We start from the raw sequence: 17090 nt of genomic DNA on the forward strand, positions 1-17090 counted from the left end.
GGTGCAGAACCCCAGGGGCTTGTGGATAATTTCCCAGGGGGTGGGGGAGAGACTACAGCAGGGGCGGGCAGACATCAGGCAAGACAGATCTACTTTGCTGTTTACTACAACCCCACGGTCTGCCAAGCAGAGTCAGGTGCGAAAGACCAGCAGTGAAGAATTAAAAGGACAGGGTGCCTCTGACCTCATGCTCATGACCTAAGGATCTATTTTGAACAGTACTGAACTCGGCTCAAAATCCTTTCACACCCGAGTCCATACCTGGCTAGCTTTCTTCATTTTTGCAGCCTAATTTAAGGAGGTGGGGGGGGGGGAATCATTTTGCTGTGCTTTTTTTTTTGAACAATTAAACTTTTTATTGCACTAGCCATAGGCCACGGCATCATTCAGAAGGAGAACAAAAAATAAACAAACCCAACCCTCCCCCAAAAAACATAAAAATCATCAGGCACCACACATAACAATAAAACCACAGTCACAGCTACTAAAATCATTTGTTGCATTAAATAGAATAGAATAGCAGAGCAGAAGATTCTCAAGAAAGATGTGCCAAATTAAATATCCGAATCCCCTTTGCAGTTGTCATTTTGCTGTTGTTATCACTAAACAACACCCTTTCTGGGCTAACCCTGATGGCTATGTTCTCCACTGACAGAGGCAGCATTCTCAACAATCGACTAAAAGGTAGGGATGCGTATGTGTGTATATACCACAGTTTCTGAAGAAACATCAAAATGGTTTACAACAACCATTAAGAAACAAAAACCATACCCCGCCCCCCCCCCCAAAACCCTAACACAGATCTACCACCTAATTATTACGGTTCAACAAGTAGAAGAAGCTGGGCCACTTCCATTGTGAGAAAATAAATCAATATGGAAATCAGATTGTGGTGGAGCCGCTTTTCACAGGACTGGCTCCACTTTCGGCCTCTGCCTGCTACTGGGGTTGGGTGGGGAGCCGCTCTCACCAGTTCTGCTTCGCTGAGAGAACTGTCCTCATACAAGGATTTCTCCGGCTCCATGCCGTCCTCCCCTTCGTGCTCGACTTCGCGCAAGAGGATCTTCATGGCGTGGGCGGCCGCTTCCTGTTTGGCCAACTTCTTGCTGCCTGCTTCCGCTGGCGGGAACCGGCGACCGTCGATCACCGCCTGGAATTTAAACCTTGACCAAAACACACAAGGTACAAAACGGTGAGGATGCGTGCTAATCAGTGAATCTGGCGCCATTATTTATCACATTTATGTCCAAGGAGCTTCAAGGCAGTGTATGTGCCCCTCACCCGACACCCAATTTATCCTCGCAGTGAAAACCACACAGTTAGACCTTGAGAGTGTGTGATTAGCCCAGCAGACGTCCCGGATGAGCAGGGATTTGAGCCTCGGTTTCTATGGTCCCAAGTCTGATGCTGACAACTACAGAACACTGGTTCTCCTTTCCAAGCCCTCTGCCTCTGCAAATAGGTTTTGTTAGGAAGGAGTTATTGACACGGGTGGCGCTGTGGGTTAAACCACAGAGCCTAGGACTTGCCGATCAGAAGGTCGGCGGTTCAAATCCCCGCGACGGGGTGAGCTCCCGTTGCTCGGTCCCTGCTCCTGCCAACCTAGCAGTTCAAAAGCACAAAGTGCAAGTAGATAAATAGGTACCACTCTGGCGGGAAGGTAAACGGCATTTCCGTGCGCTGCTCTGATTTACCAGAAGCAGCTTAGTCATGCTGGCCACATGACTCGGAAGCTGTACACCGGCTCCCTCGGCCAATAAAGCAAGATGAGCGCCACAACCCCAGAGTCGTTCACGACTGGACCTAATGGTCAGGGGTCCCTTTACCTTTTTATTGGTGCAGCACTTACACCAGGGGTGGCAAAACCATCACTCGAGCATTGGCCATGCTGGCCAAGGCTGTGGGAGGCTGGGAGTCCCAATGAAAGCTGGAAGGCCAGAGATGTCCCCCATCACGCCTTTAGAGAACTCCTTCCTCCTTGCCTGATCTGTGGGCACAGCAAAGATTGTGGGGCATGCTCTAAATGCTTGCTAGCCGGCTAGGCCTATCTGTTCTAAGGAACAGCACCCTTAGAAGAAGCCCAGCCCTCTTCTGTGGCTGTGCACTGCCAAGACAAAGAGGCTGCCAGGTGAATCATAGACTCACAGAGTTGGAAGGGGCCCCCCCAAAGCTCAGCTAGCCCAACCCCTTGCAATGTAGGAATATCAACATGCGGTTCCCCCGTCCAATTTGGAACCATACTGGACCCTGCTTTGAGAATGTGCTAGCAGTTCTCTTTCAGGGAAGCTGGACTGCCATTACAGATTTTCTCTTCGGAGGAAGCCCCATCCCACCCCCAAAACTAAAACTCCCAAGGAACCCAGTTTCAAACTGTGGCAGCACTACAAGCAAGACAAGGAAGAAAAAGGCCCAGGTTGATGGTGCCAGGTGCTTGTTGGGCATGGGTAGGCAAACTAAGGCCCGGGGGCTGGATCCGGCCCCATCGCCTTCTAAATCCGGCCCGCGGACGGTCCGGGAATCAGTGTGTTTTTACGTGAGTAGAATGTGTGCTTTTATTTAAAATGCATCTCTGGGTTATTTGTGGGGCATAGGAATTCGTTCATTTCCCCCCAGAAACTATGGTCTGAGGGACAGTGGACTGGCCCCCTGCTGAAAAAGTTTGCTGACCCCTGTTGTTGGGGCTTGTACGGCCGAAGGTGGGGAGCCCAGCAGTAGGTGGCGCCACCCAATTCCTGCTTTGCCACAGTCACCCTCCCTGCTGAGTTCTACAAGGGCAACACTGAGGCTAAGTGGGATCCTCTGCAACAAATGAAAGAGGAGCAGGCGGGTGGGAGCTGGCTGAGGGGGCAGAGTGAGATTGGCAGGGCAAAGCCCCATACATTTCAAGTGGACCAGCCTCCACTGGCCCAGGTAGCAACAGAGACTACAGAGCTAAATGCCCCCATAGCGGTTGAGGTTTCAAGCTCCCCGCTCCTTTGCTTGGGAAGAATCTGCTCTCATGGAAAAAAGTAGGCCAATTTTCCTGTCTAGCGGGTCTATTGATGTACCAGAGGGTGGCACACACACTCTGCTGGTGCCTAGAAAAGGCAAGGAGTGAGACAGAAAGAAAGAGACTCGTGTGTGTGTGTTTCTAAAAACACAGTGGCTATAAAGAGCAGCCAAGCAAGAACGTAAAAATAAAATCCAACCCACCCAACTGTTCAGAGCGATGCGCCAGAGGGAGGGAAGAGGAATGCTCCGGGTCCCCCCCACATGGCAACAGATGCTCCCTGCCAGAAGCAGACAGCGTGGAACTCCTCCAGCCATACAGGAACTTATGGGGCATAATATTTGCCTAGTGCAAAACTACTAATTAGCCACACAGCGGGCTTACTCCCCCCCTTGGAACTGCAGCTGAAGATTCGCTATTCTAAAGCCGAGGTGGAGGACCTCAGGCTTGGGGGCCCAAATGTCACCCTCCAGGCCTCTCCATCTGCCCCCCAGGACACTTCACAGGCTACATCCCCCTCCCCAGGCTGACCCACACCCCCCCTTCCATGCACCCTCTTCAAGTGCTTTTGTCGGGACAGAATGTGCCTTTGAACTTCAACAACGCCTGGGTGATGTGGGTGGGAGGGTGTAGAAACGCCCCAATTTTCGCATGCCTTTTTCCTGCTCACTTTCACCTCTGGCTTCACCCACTGCTTGCACGTGGCCCCAGGAAGGCTGCTCATGGTGGAATGTGGCCCCCTCGGGCTGAAAAAGAGATTCCCCCCCCTCCGCTCTAAAGGGGAGCACAGAGCTCATGCCAGGCACCGCTTTTCAAATTTGGAGAGAGGGGGGGAGGAGAAATACATTCACCATGCAGGTGGTTTGGTTCTCCATTTTACTCTCACTTAGCTGAGTCTTCCTCCTTCCCCCTGAGGCTTTCCCTGCCTGGCAGTGGGAAGCGATTCTTAAATTGCAAGTGGCTATTTTGCAGGCCTGAAGGAGGAGATGTAGCAAGCAGAAACAAAACCTTCCTATTGCTGCCCATTCATGCTCGTTCCTCTGTCCTGCGCTCCCCAACTTCAGAGCCCTGAAGGCGGAAACCGATCATCACACATGATGATCAGGGTTTCAACACCAGCATCTCAGCGTTATGCGGAGTTTTTAAAAGACGGCGAGTCCTTGCTCCACGGAGCCTACCAACTAAATTTAGATGGACTTGGGGCTGTGGGACATTATTAGATTATTCAGCAGAGACTGCTGTGTCATCACTCGAATTGTTAATATAAGAAGAATGTGTTTTGTAAAAGAAAGAACGAACAGAGAGTCCTGTATTTTAAGTATTAAAACAAACAGTCTTTCTTTCCTTTTTAAGGGAAGCCTTGATATATATCTCAGCTGCCTGCTCATTAAGAGGCTTTTGTAACCTACGGGGCAGAGTAATACGCAAAAGCAGTTGTGAAAGGAAGAGGGGCAACACACAATCTTAAACCAGCTGTAATCACACGAGCATTTTAACCAATCCACATCTCTCGCTTTAAAGAAAACTGCTCTTTTTAATGTCTGCAGTGACTTGTACAAGCCGAGGCAAATGCATTGAAACGTAACCTGAGCAAAAGTAACCCCCTTCTCCTTTCGGAGAAAACTTTTCTTTTTAACATATTTGCCAATGACCTGCACAGTCCGAGACAAACGCATAAACACTGAGCAAGCACAATCCCCTTCTCCGGTAAGAACAACCCCCTCCCCAGAAAGCGCTCCCTCTTTCCCTCTCCCTCTCCTCTCTTACCGTGGCTCGTGTGACGGCCCGCTCTGCTTCAGCAGGACGAACTCGCAATGCTGGTACGTGTACTGGGTGTATTCGATCAAGCCACTGACGGGGTTCTTCTTCTGGCACGCCATGAGCTTCTCCAAGGGAGTGCACAGGAAGGCCGTGTCGAACTGGGCCGCGTAGCTGGGGGAGAGCGGGGACTCCATGATGCACCGGGACTCCTCGTCCTGGTTGTTGATGGCATTCAGGTCCTCCGGGATGTCGTCGGTGGCCCACTTGCCGTTCTCGAAGTTGTCGTAGTTGGGGAACCAGTGGTACCGGGGCCGCTTCCGAGGAGGGGGGGCCGCCGCCCGGGGAGAGCAAGCGTCTCCCTGCTCCGCTGGCTCCGACGACACCTGCTGCCCGTTCTCAACGTTCTCCTCCTCACTCTCTAGAAGCGGCGGCGGCGGCGGTGGAGGAGGAGGCGGGGAAGGGGAAGGAAGAGGAGGAGCTGGCAAGCTGGCGGGCAGCTCCGGTTCCGCGCACGGGGTCGGAGGCTCGGGGTCCGGTTTTGGAGCAGGGGCAGCCATTTCCCTGACCTCTTCCGCCTTCTGCTTGTTCTGCATCCTCTTGCGCTTGTTGTCAGTGAGGGACCACTTGGGGGGGTTGGCGTTCTCCTTGCACACCTCCCCCAGCTTCTCCAAGGACAGCAGGGTGGAGTTGACGTTCCGGGCCTTGGAGAGGCCGATGTTTTTGGCAAGGTCATGCGCCGTCGAGTCCGCGACGCTGAACAGGTAGTTGCAGATCTTCTCCCTGACCTCGGCCATGGCGGCGGAATCGGGACAGTCCTCTGGGTCAGAGGCAGAGCTCTCTTCTTCTCCTCCTCCTCCTCCCCCAGGAACTGGGAATCGGCCCTGGCCCCTCTGGCCAGCGGAGTTCCCTTCTCTCAACGCTCCCTGGGGCCTAGGGCTGTCTGCTAACCTCCACAACGGAGGGTGCTCCCCTATTTTGCACAACTGCCCTCGCGTAAGAAGCCTGTAGAGGTGATGATTGACCTCCTTCTTCTGTACTTCGAGTTTACGGGCAAGGCAGCGGGCAGATTCGGCCTCCCCAGGTCGGAGCTGCCCCAAGATCTCCAAGAGCCGCTGTTCAACTCCTTGGCCGGAGAGCGTCAGGTGCCGTAAGTCTGTGATGAGCCCTTCAACTTCCCTCCTTGAATTGCCGCTGTACCTCGGCCGAGGGGGCTGGGGAGCCTGCTTCTGCTCCTGCCAGCTACTGTTGCAGGGAAGCCTCCTGGCTGCGCCCCAACTGCTGTGCTGGGAGCTCTGGGGAGGTGAGAAGGTGCCTGGACCTCGGCGGTTGCCCTGGTACAGTTGGGGTCGCTGCGCCCGGGGCTGCCACAGCGGGGCTTCGGCGAGCTGCCCGTTTAGGAAGAGGACCTGCCGCTGCCGAAAATCCTCGCCTCCCTGCGGGACAAGAGGACCGTTAAAGAAAGCTGGGTTAGAGAGGCCGCTATGTTTTGGGGGCACCTGATCTGAACCTCTGCCTCGAGTGACACCTCTGCTCATAGCGTGCTGCTGGGGCGCAGGGCTGGGGGCGGGCACATGTGCACCAGACGAGAGGCAGCTGCGGCTTGCTCTCACGGGGGCTGCTGCGCAGAGGCCTGGCAAAGAGAAAACAAGAGAACAGGGCACGTTTCAGACCTCGGATACACGCTCGGGGGAGCCGACGCAGTTCTACCGAAACCAGTCCCTCTGCCCCAGTTCCCAAAAGACAACACCTGACGACGGAAAGAGGCTCCCGTCAGATAGAGTGGACACCTCCTGTACAGCTACTGAAGACCTGCGCTCCCTTATCAGAGGAGGAGACTGGCTTAAGGTACCAAGGTCAGGGAAGATCTACAGATGAGCCTGGGATGGAGAACGCGTCTCCCAAACACAGTTCAACGCAAGGTATGTTCAGCTTGATTCAGGGTTTCTTGGGCAACCAAGGGAGAGTTGTGCAACTTTACTTCCCAGCTCATAGTAAAAGAGATCCAGGGGGAAAGAACAGAAGCAATTCTTCCCATCAGTTCAGAGTTAAACTATGGAATCCACTCCCCCAGGATAGACAAATTCAGGGAGAATGAGGCCATCGGTGGCTGCTAAGCCTGTCAGAGGCAGCATGCCCTGAGTTAACAGTTGCTGCTAACTGCAGGTGCAGAGCTTTGCTAATGCACTGCTTGTGGGTTTCTCATCGACATCTGTTCGGACACGGTGTGAACAAGATGCTGGACCAGGCAGGCCACTCTGAGCTCTCCTCATGTTCTTAAAAGGAAAACCACCCCATAGCCCACCTTTCCCTGTACAGCCATATTGCCTGCGTTTGTGGTGATATGGTTGGGGCCAGATTAAGAGTAGCTTCATAGCAGAATGGCAATTCCTAGGAGACCTTTAGAAAACAGTCAAGAGGAACAACCCTGGGGCAGAGTTAAGATTCCAGATACCAGGATGAAATACTTGCAAACCAAAATGACTGGGATTTCCCCCAGTCTATACATATGTGAGATTTTTGTCATTAAACCTAGCTGCAAATTGGGTTTGTCAGCAGAGTCTGTTTACATGGTTTCAGAGTAATAATAATAATAATAATAATAATAATAATAATAATAATAATAATAATAATAATATATTATTTATACCCCGCCCATCTGGCTGGGCCTCCCCAGCCACTCTGGGCGGCTTCCATAAAAACCAAAAATACAGTAAAATATCATACGTTAAAAACTTCCCTGAACAGGGCTGCCTTAAGATGTCTTCTGAATGTCAGGTAGGCGTTTATCGCTTTGACATCTGCTGGAAGGGCGTTCCACAGGGCGGGCGCCACTACCGAGAAGGCCCTCTGCCTGGTTCCCTGTAGCTTTGCTTCTCGCAATGAGGGAACCGCCAGAAGGCCCTCGGCGCTGGACCTCAGCGTCCGGGCAGAATGATGGGGGTGGAGACGCTCCTTCAGGTATACTGGACCGAGGCCGTTTAGGGCTTTAAAGGTCAGCACCAACACTTTGAATTGTGCTCGGAAACATACTGGGAGCCAATGTAGGTCTTTCAAGACCGGTGTTAGAGTACAGTACAGCTGTGAAACTGACCACCACCTGGCCTTCAAAACTCCTTTCTCCAAGAGGCAGATTTGGAAAAATCTATGACTGATGTTGGAGAGCCAAACTTTTTTAAAATAAAAACAACCACCTTGTTCTAACCCACAGAACCAACATAACAGTTACATCTTCCCTTCAGTCGATGAAAAAGAAATCTTTAAGAGGGGTAGCCATGTTAAGGCCATCCCAGCCGGGTCCATCCGAAAGCAAACTTCACGGAGTTCAACAGAACTTACTCCCAAGCAAGTGCTAGCAAGACTGCAGCCTGGCAATGCAATCCTTTTACATTCCTAGATGTACAGGATCACCCCACCAAGTTCACAGGGGCTTCGTCACCAGGAAAGCAGGTACAGTATTGTGGCTTCAGTTTGTCACAGTACCCACACACAAAGAAAGAGACCTGTGGTGTTTTCAGACTTACAAATTTACTATGGTATGGAGCCATGGGATGGGCTATCTTTCAAGGCACCACAAGACTCTTTCTGCAGCAACCAAATTAAGCGTCTCCTGCTCTCTGGGAGAACAGGAACTTGCTTTATGAGAAGTCAGAACATCGGTCCAGCTAGCTTAGTAATGCCTACACTGACTGGCAGTGGCTCTCTGGGGTTTTCGGCAGTTTTGAAGCCCATAGAGAGGGAGCGATATTCCTTTCCAGAATACCCTCTGTTCAAACCCTAACTACCTCAATCTCAGGAGCTACAAGGGAACAAGGAAGGCGGGGTTGGGGTTGGGTTGGTTGAGGGGTCGCAGAGAGAATTCCAGACATTTCAAGGGGAGGCAACTGGTAAAACAGGTATAGATAAGGGAAACCGGATAGTCTTACCTCTTTTTGTTCCACGCTGGTAAGAACCAGGCATTGCATAGATAGCAAGAAACAAAAAAAGAGGGGGAAAGCTCTGCGAAGAGAAGGCCTTCCCCAGAACAAGGAGGGGGCAAGGGAAGAGGAGAAAGAGGAGGTGTGTGTCCCCCACACTATGAGAGAGACAGACACCCGTGGGTGGTAGGGAAGAAGGAAAGGCTCGCCACAAAGCAAGGACTCTGCAAGAATTACACAAACACCCCACTATCCTCCTCCCTTCTCTCTCCACAGTGCAGCAGGCAGGCTAGAATCACTCACTTAACATAACTGCCAGATAAGTTTCGCTTTCAATTCTCCGGAGGTCCAGCCTCCCTCTATGCTGTTCCGCCCAAGGAGTGTCTAGTTACAGCCAGAGGGATGGGCCGGAGTTAAAGCCATTAGCTTTAGGGTTTTGCGGGGGGGGGGGGGACTTTAGGTGGGGAGAGAAACCGATGATGAGTGCTTCCTCCCCCTCTCTTGCAAGCTCATTGCAGCATTGCCTAGAAGTAAAAAAGCATAGGAAGGGAAAGCCCCACAGCCCCTTACAGGAAAATACTTTTGGTTCCTTTTCATCACAGGCTGGTGGGAGTGACTATTATCTGTGAGGCAGAAGGGAAAGCACTTACCAGAATCTCATGCTTCTCTAACTGGGAGATTCGTTCACTTCTAACTCTTCTTTCCTTTATCCCTTACCCAGAGCTGCCAGACCTCAACTCAGCCTTCTCTGCTCCAACACTGCAACCAAGGAGGCACCAGCTTCCTGCAGTTTGGGGTATCTTTCCGCATCTCCTTAACAATACCTTTGGTCATTCCTAAACCAGCCTCAGTACTAAGTTCACACACCTCTATCTGCTTGTTTGTTTCGAAGGCTCCTGAGACACACATGCATCTATCCACAACAGCAACTGCCCATTTGCCTTCATGGAGGTGGCTCTTTTCAGCCATTGCTCACTGCTCAGTAACTTCCAGTACGGAGAGTATTGAAGAACCTGCCTAGTGAATGACTAGGTGAATGTATGAATGACTGCTCTGGCTTCACCTCCTATGGGTGCGTGTCATCTTGACAAATTACAATACACACAGCGCTACGATTCTCAGAGTGGTTTAACAATCAATTCCTTTTCCCAGGGAACTCTAGGAGGGGAATATGGGTTTCCTAACCCTCAGCACCCCTAACAAACAACCGTTTCCCAGGATTCTTTAGGGAGAAGCCACAACTGTTTAAATAGTGCTTTCAATGTATGGTGCAGATGAGGCCTGGATATGACAGAAGAGAAAACTGAATGGAAGTGACATGCGCGCCCCCCCCCCAAACTATCTCCTCTTAACATAGCCGTAGGCCGATCTATCATGCCCTCCAAATATTTTGGACTACAACTCCCATCAGCCAGCATGCTGGGTTAACACACATAATTGATACCTACAGATCTCAGACAGCCAACAGAGCAGAGGCGCCAGGAGCCATCCTAGAACTCCAAGTGAGAAGCATTAAGCGATGCAGGCGCGTAGCTCAAAACCGGGTCAAGGGCAGGTTGCAAATGGCACAGCATAAACTTTCCTCCTCGGATTGGTTAACAGGCTCAGATAACCCGCTCGCCTCTCCAGGTGCAAAACGAGACATGCACATGGTGACTGTGGAAGAGCTCGCCAGGTCAGTTCAATGGGGGGGGGGCAGAACTGCACAGCTGTTGCATGGGATGAGGAACAGTGGGAAGCACCTGGTTCATCTTTGGCAAAGAAGCCATCCGAAAGAATTTAAAAACCAAAACAAAACAGCAATAAACTGAGCACCATGCTTTTGTGGCATGAACGTGAAAGGATTTTAAAACTTTACAACGAATAGCTCTATGGCCAATAAAGCACCCAATAACAACCAACACCGATGTGATATTACATACAGTGTCTGCCTTTCAGAGTGAAGTCACAAAGATCATTGGGTATTCATGCATACTCTATAGGACTCATTCTTGTAAGTTATGAATACAGTGGTACCTCGAGTTAAGAACTTAATTCGTTCTGAAGGTCTGTTCTTAACCTGAAACTGTTCTTAACCTGAGGCACCACTTTAGCTAATGGGGCCTCCCGCTGCTGCTGCCGCCCCGCGATTTCTGTTCTCATCCTGAAGCAACGTTATTAACCTGCGGTACTATTTCTGGGTTAGCGGAGTCTGTAACCTGAAGTGTCTGTAACCTGAAGCGTCTGTAACCTGAGGTACCACTGTACATGGATCAAGAACCTTTGGGCCCTCTCCTCAATTCACCAAGGTTAAGATTCAAAGCCCACCAACACTCTGCCCCATTAAAACACAAGTTATTCCCCACCCCCCAAAAAAATATATAGCGGCCTCAAGATACACTGGAAAGATCGGAGGCAGGTCTTTCCAGAAGGAAGGAAAGAGCTTAACTCTGGACCAGGTTAACCGAAAGGTGCCATTTCCCACCACTGCCTGGTAAGGCATTAAGACGATTCATTCTGCCATAGCCTGATGATTATCTGCTTGTGGTAACACTGAGGTGGGCTTTCTCAGTCGTGGCACCAGTGTTGCTTAATGCTCTACCTGTTGAAATACAGGAGGCCCCATCACGCACTGGCCTTCTGCCAGCTCTTGAACATACAACTGTTCAGACAAACACTTCCCCGCTTAAGACTCATGTTTTAATTGTGATGCTGCTTTGATGGACTTGTTTACTATATAGTTTAATCATGTATGTTTTAATGCAGCTGTTTTACAATGCATTCTAATTAATTGTGGGCACCTGTGTCATTACTGGTTTTGTTGTCGTCATTTCGCTGCTGTCTTTATCTTTTTGTGAACCACCTTAGAATCATAGAGTTGGAAGAGACCACAAGGGCCATCGAGTCCAACCCCCTGCCAAGCAGGAAACACCATCAGAGCACTCCTGACATATGGTTGTCAAGCCTCTGCTTAAAGACCTCCAAAGAAGGAGACTCCACCACACTCCTTGGCAGCAAATTCCACTGTCGAACAGCTCTTACTGTCAGGAAGTTCTTCCTAATGTTTAGGTGGAATCTTCTTTCTTGTAGTTTGGATCCATTGCTCCGTGTCCGCTTCTCTGGAGCAGCAGAAAACAACCTTTCTCCCTCCTCTATGTGACATCCTTTTATATATTTGAACATGGCTATCATATCACCCCTTAACCTCCTCTTCTCCAGGCTAAACATGCCCAGCTCCCTTAGCCGTTCCTCATAAGGCATCGTTTCCAGGCCTTTGACCATTTTGGTTGCCCTCCTCTGGACACGTTCCAGTTTGTCAGTGTCCTTCTTGAACTGTGGTGCCCAGAACTGGACACAGTACTCCAGGTGAGGTCTGACCAGAGCAGAATACAGTGGCACTATTACTTCCCTTGATCTAGATGCTATACTCCTATTGATGCAGCCCAGAATTGCATTGGCTTTTTTAGCTGCCGCGTCACACTGTTGGCTCATGTCAAGTTTGTGGTCAACCAAGACTCCTAGATCCTTTTCACATGTACTGCTCTCAAGCCAGGTGTCACCCATCTTGTATTTGTGCCTCTCATTTTTTTTGCCCAAGTGCAAATACCAAACCTTGGCATTTTCTGCTTCAAATGAAAGGTGGTGTATAAATTCTAACATCATCATCATTCTGGTTTCAGCCAGCAGCCTTCTCTCAGGCAGCTGTGACACATCGAAAGGAGATCTAAGCTTTTGCATGTGTTTGCATCATGTTCTTGAAACCAGCTAAGCATAAGTTGCGGGGGGATCTAAATTACAAAAGGGGAGGAATTCACCCTCCCAGTTTGCCCCTGCCCTCTTCTAACACCCAGGGGGCCTAAACACCACCACAGAAACTTACCAGCCACAGTTCAACTCACCTGTCTAACCTGGCACTCTGAGAGCAGCCCCTCTGGCTCTGTTCAAACTGCCTGATCACTTGAGCCGGGAAGGTGAAATTTCACCCCAGTTGCAGCTCTCACGCTGCGCTTTGCAACAAGGTTCAAGGGCGGTAACTTTATCCCAGAGGGAAAGTACGTGCCCAATATTCATGGCGTTGCCAAACATATTTCAATTATTTGGAGCCAACAACATCTCTTGTGGCAGCCAAGTCTGCAGTTCACACATATCCCATTTCCTGCCCGATTGAGAATACGCTTTGAAAAAGAAAGGAAAAAAAGCTTCCTTCTTTGGATTCTTAAATGAGGAAGGTTTTGGGCAGCATGGACACTGACTAAAGTGAAATGCACATCTCAACAACTTTCAAAGCCAAACTTAACAGTCTGCAAAATGTCGTAGCTGTTGACGGTAGCAGAGCCCAGAGGCTTTGTGCAAAGTAAAATCAGCCATGCAAATAAGCCTACACACAACTACCCAGGAAGAACTCTCTCAAGGGCTCACAACTCTGTGGCAAAGAACTTGTGCTTCATCCTGAGGGTTCCAGGTTCCGTTCCCAACATCTGCAGTTAATAAAAAGGAATCACAGAACTGTAGAGTTGGGACTCAAAGGGTCATCTAATCCAACCCCCTGAAATGCACCAATAACGGGTCTGGCAGTCTTTGCTGAGAGCTGCTGCCTTCAAAGTGAGAGGCCAATGGTCTGACTCGGGATAGAGGCAACTATACCGTTCAGCTCTCTTTTTGATGTGCATAATGAATGGGGCGCCTGCCGCAGGGCACTATCTCATCTCCCACGCTATTTCATTTCTATATGAAGCCGCTGGGAGCAGTCATTAGGTGTTTTGGGGCAAGGTGCCATCAGTATGCTGCTGACACTCGGCTCTATTTATCCACAACATTTGAATCAGGAGAGGCCATGCAAGCAAGCCCTAGAGCAGCGCCCTGGACGCAGTGGTGAGATGGGATGTGGAGAAACAAGCTGAGCTTGAATCTTGGCAAGGCGGAGGCACTGTGGGCGAAGGGTCCCCAGGTCCAAGCAATTGGTCCATTCTTTTCCTGAAGGAGCAGGTTCACAGTCTGGGGCTGCTTCTGGATCCAGCTTTGTCCCTGGAGGTCCAGGTAACATGAATGGCTAGAAGTGCATTTTACCAACTGCAACTGGTTACGACAGCTGCAACCTGGACTGGGGAAGCTGGGCCACAGTGGTTCAGGCACTGGTTACTTCAAACCTGGATGGCTGCAATGAGCTCTATGCGGGGCAATGCACTTGATCCAAAAGGTGCAGTTAGTTGCTTTATGGTCGCTGATAGGAGTGAGACCCTCCTGGGCAGCTTATGTAGCAGGACAGATACAGATGCCATGATATCCCCACCATCCAGGAAATTAGCCTGGTCCTCTACTTAACATGGATAAAAGCTACTGACAACAATTATCCCACAAATTAAGATTGCAGGGGTGGGAAGATTGAGCTCACCGCCACCCCACTTGGCACAGCTATTCTCAACCACAGAAACAAACACTTGTGTTACATGCGGCGAGGCAACATCTTATTTATCTGTAACACATGCACAGAAACCAAAACAAGTATACATCAGATATTTAGTTGAAACTTGCTAGAATATAAATGACCCAGAAAAAGGGAAGGATCAGCACTTACGGCAGCTTCTGAAAAACATGAGTGGGCCGGGCTTGTTAATCTTCAGGCTGCTGTGCTTATGGAATTCACTGACTGTGGTTCGTGTCTCTTGAAAGAAATCACGATCAGTAAGCCAAGAAACTTTGATTAGGAGAGAAATGAACCACAAGGGCTAGATAGTGCCTTACCGCACTTAGAAAAAAGATGGTCATGAGAAATCATGATATTCAAATGGAACCTCCATGTTCAGAGGCAGTCTACTTCTAAAAGGGTATTGCTGGGAGACTTACAATGAGAGAACGCTGTGGCTCTCCTGTCCGGCTTGTGGGCTTCCCTAGATGCATCCGGAGGGCGCTATGACGGACTGAGGATGCTAGATTAGATTGCCCCTTGGGCCCAATCCACAATGGCTCTTCTTAAATTATGATTGGCAAGTAGAGGATCAAGTTCCATCTCCCCAAGCAGCATAGTACCATGGTGTGGTGGTTGCTGCAGCAACAGGTCTTGCTACCAGCCTACTTAGGAGGACCGGGGAAAACCATCCTCCATCCTTCCCATGGAAGGAACAGTCTCTAGCTCAGCAGAAGAGCACCTGCTCTGCATGCAGAAGGTCCCAGGTTCAATCCCCGCCATCTACAGGCGGCACTGGGCATGTGCCCTGCCTGAGACCCTGAAAAGCCACTGTTGCCTATCAGTGTAGACCAGAGTTTCTCAAACTTGGGTCTCCAGCTGTTTTCAGATTATAATTCCCTTCATCCCTGACCGCTGGTCCTGCTAGCTAGGGATGATGGGAGTTGTAGTCCAAAAACAGCTGGAGACCCAAGTTTGGGAAACACTGATGTAGACAATTCTGAGCTAGACGGATTACTGGCCTGACTTGGTGTAAGACAGATTCCCGTGTTCCTAGGCTCTCTGTGAATTGGCTTTCCTGTAAAACTGATGGCTGACCAGGTTCCTATACCAACAGTGTTTTTATTTTCCAGTATATTGTCTTTACTGTCTAAATGTGTTTTTTTCTGTGACTTCCTGTAACTGCTGAATGCTGCTATTGTTTTTTTGTGCTTGTTCTGTGTTAATATTTATTTAGCTTCTCTTGTACCAACAACCGACAGTGACGGTTATTGAGTTCCAAATAAATTAAATATCATGCTTTGGCCACATCAAGAGGCAGAAGTGTCTACCTACAGCTTCAAGCTGCTCTTACAAGGCAACCACCCCCCGAAAGCCAAGAAACAAGCACGCACACATGTGCTTTTTAGCAGAGAAACTGCTGCATATGGTGTAGGGAAAAGGAAAGACAGCATAGCCTGAAAAATGCCTAAAAGTGTGGTCATCATTTCAACAATGATTTATACCCCACCTTTCAGGAAGCAATTCCTTCCATGATGGCTTACAAACAACATTAATGTCGCAAGACAATGATCAATGTGTAAAAGAGTTGTCAGGATCCTTGCAACAGAAAATTGGTGGTCAATACTTGTGTGAGGGGCAAAGGGAGCTGGGACAGGAGCCAGATTTGCTGGCATGTACACATTAGCGGCTTAAAACACAGTGGGAGTAGTTCCCCCTGTGCTTCAAGTTGCTTTTTTTAAGCAGCTGTATACACCACTACCAGGTTTGTTTCCCCGTGCCTGCAACTCATGCACCCCAAACTGCTACTCAATGAAACTGCCAACTGCACATAGGCTGTCATCCGCACATGCACAAGAAATGTCTGAAAAGTATACACCTCAGCATAGCAATAGTTTATATATTCAAATCAGATGGGAAATGCATCAAGCAACAGTGTTTCTCAAGAAAGCACAGGATACCTATGGACACCAGTGGTGGAAGAGCACTGGAATAGAAGTAAGTGGCAATGTGTACGAAACCTTTGTTTGCCTCTGTGTTCTCACAGAACCTTTCCCACAGGACAGCCACTGGTAGACACAGGATTGCGGGGAGACTTCAAGGGGAGGGGTTAACACTGCATGCATTGGACTATAGCAAACCCACCATGCTGTGGATTAATGTAAGCACAGGAGACACACTTTTTAATGTGTGCTTAGCCACTTTGGATTAATCTTTAGGAGGCAGGTATAAACAAGTCAATGTAAACAATCGAAGATGCATACCACACAACCATCCATGAGATACGAAAGATCCAAGTCCACTGTAGTGAAGCTCATAACAAAAATAAACGGAACTACTCAGAATTTATACAGAGCACTTTAAAATAATGCTCACAAACAACCCTTTAAGGTGGGCCAGGATGGTTATCATCCTATTGTGTGTGCGTGCACTTAACCTTCACTGCTCCACTTTGCTACAACATACTGAGACAACATCTGAACAGAGTACTTCCAGGTTCACAACCCAGGCTTTTCACCATTAAGCTACACTAGTTCTCTAACATAGCCTACATTCCTTTCCCAAACTACAGCTGATTTTGTTAGCAACTAATGCAAAGCGTGCTGTTTAATGGGCAACTGCCCTGACCAGACCCACAGTAACCCCTTTTCCAATAAGGGCTGACTGCGTGTTTCTTCTGCGAAGCCTTCAGCAAGGCAGAAAAACAACCCCGCTCCCGATTTCCGGGGGTTGCTCCCTCTCCTAACAACTGACGTTCAAAGGTATACTGCTTCTCAACCCGGAGGTTCCATTTTGCAGATCACGCTGCAATCCTATGCCCCTCTCCGACGCGGGAGTTAATCCCGCTGAGCTCCGCGGAATTCACCTCCGAGTAGGCATGCAAGTGGATCGGGCTCGTCTAGGGACAGGCTGGTTGCATGCATGGCGTTTACTGGTGCAGTTCTACGGAGGGGCACTGGTGCAGCCCCAGAGGAGAGGGGGGGAAGGGGGCTGGAGAGAGGCTTGTGCGGCCCTTGTGTTGCATGCATGGGAAACGGGGCGC

General features: G+C 49.7%; 1 protein-coding gene across 7 annotated transcripts in view; it reads right to left on the reverse strand.

Moving 5' to 3' along the window:
• Nucleotides 1–17090, reverse strand: part of ADAR (adenosine deaminase RNA specific) — a 43087-nt gene that overhangs the window by 18818 nt on the left and 7179 nt on the right. For 3 of the 7 annotated variants that reach the window (XM_053370141.1, XM_053370143.1, XM_053370142.1), the window contains exons 2-3: nucleotides 4757–6380; nucleotides 971–1163 (exon numbers count right to left, since the gene is read on the reverse strand). In XM_053370141.1, coding sequence (XP_053226116.1) covers nucleotides 971–1163; nucleotides 4757–6285 — 1722 coding nt within the window. In that variant the 5' untranslated portion in view covers nucleotides 6286–6380. Of the gene's footprint in view, nucleotides 1–970; nucleotides 1164–4756; nucleotides 6381–8673; nucleotides 9042–17090 lie in introns of those variants that run through there. The other 4 variants (XM_053370147.1, XM_053370146.1, XM_053370144.1 and 1 more) reach the window with 3 other exon arrangements.

This window comes from Podarcis raffonei, chromosome 16 (genome assembly GCF_027172205.1).
Source record: "Podarcis raffonei isolate rPodRaf1 chromosome 16, rPodRaf1.pri, whole genome shotgun sequence".
NCBI lineage: Eukaryota > Metazoa > Chordata > Lepidosauria > Squamata > Lacertidae > Podarcis > Podarcis raffonei.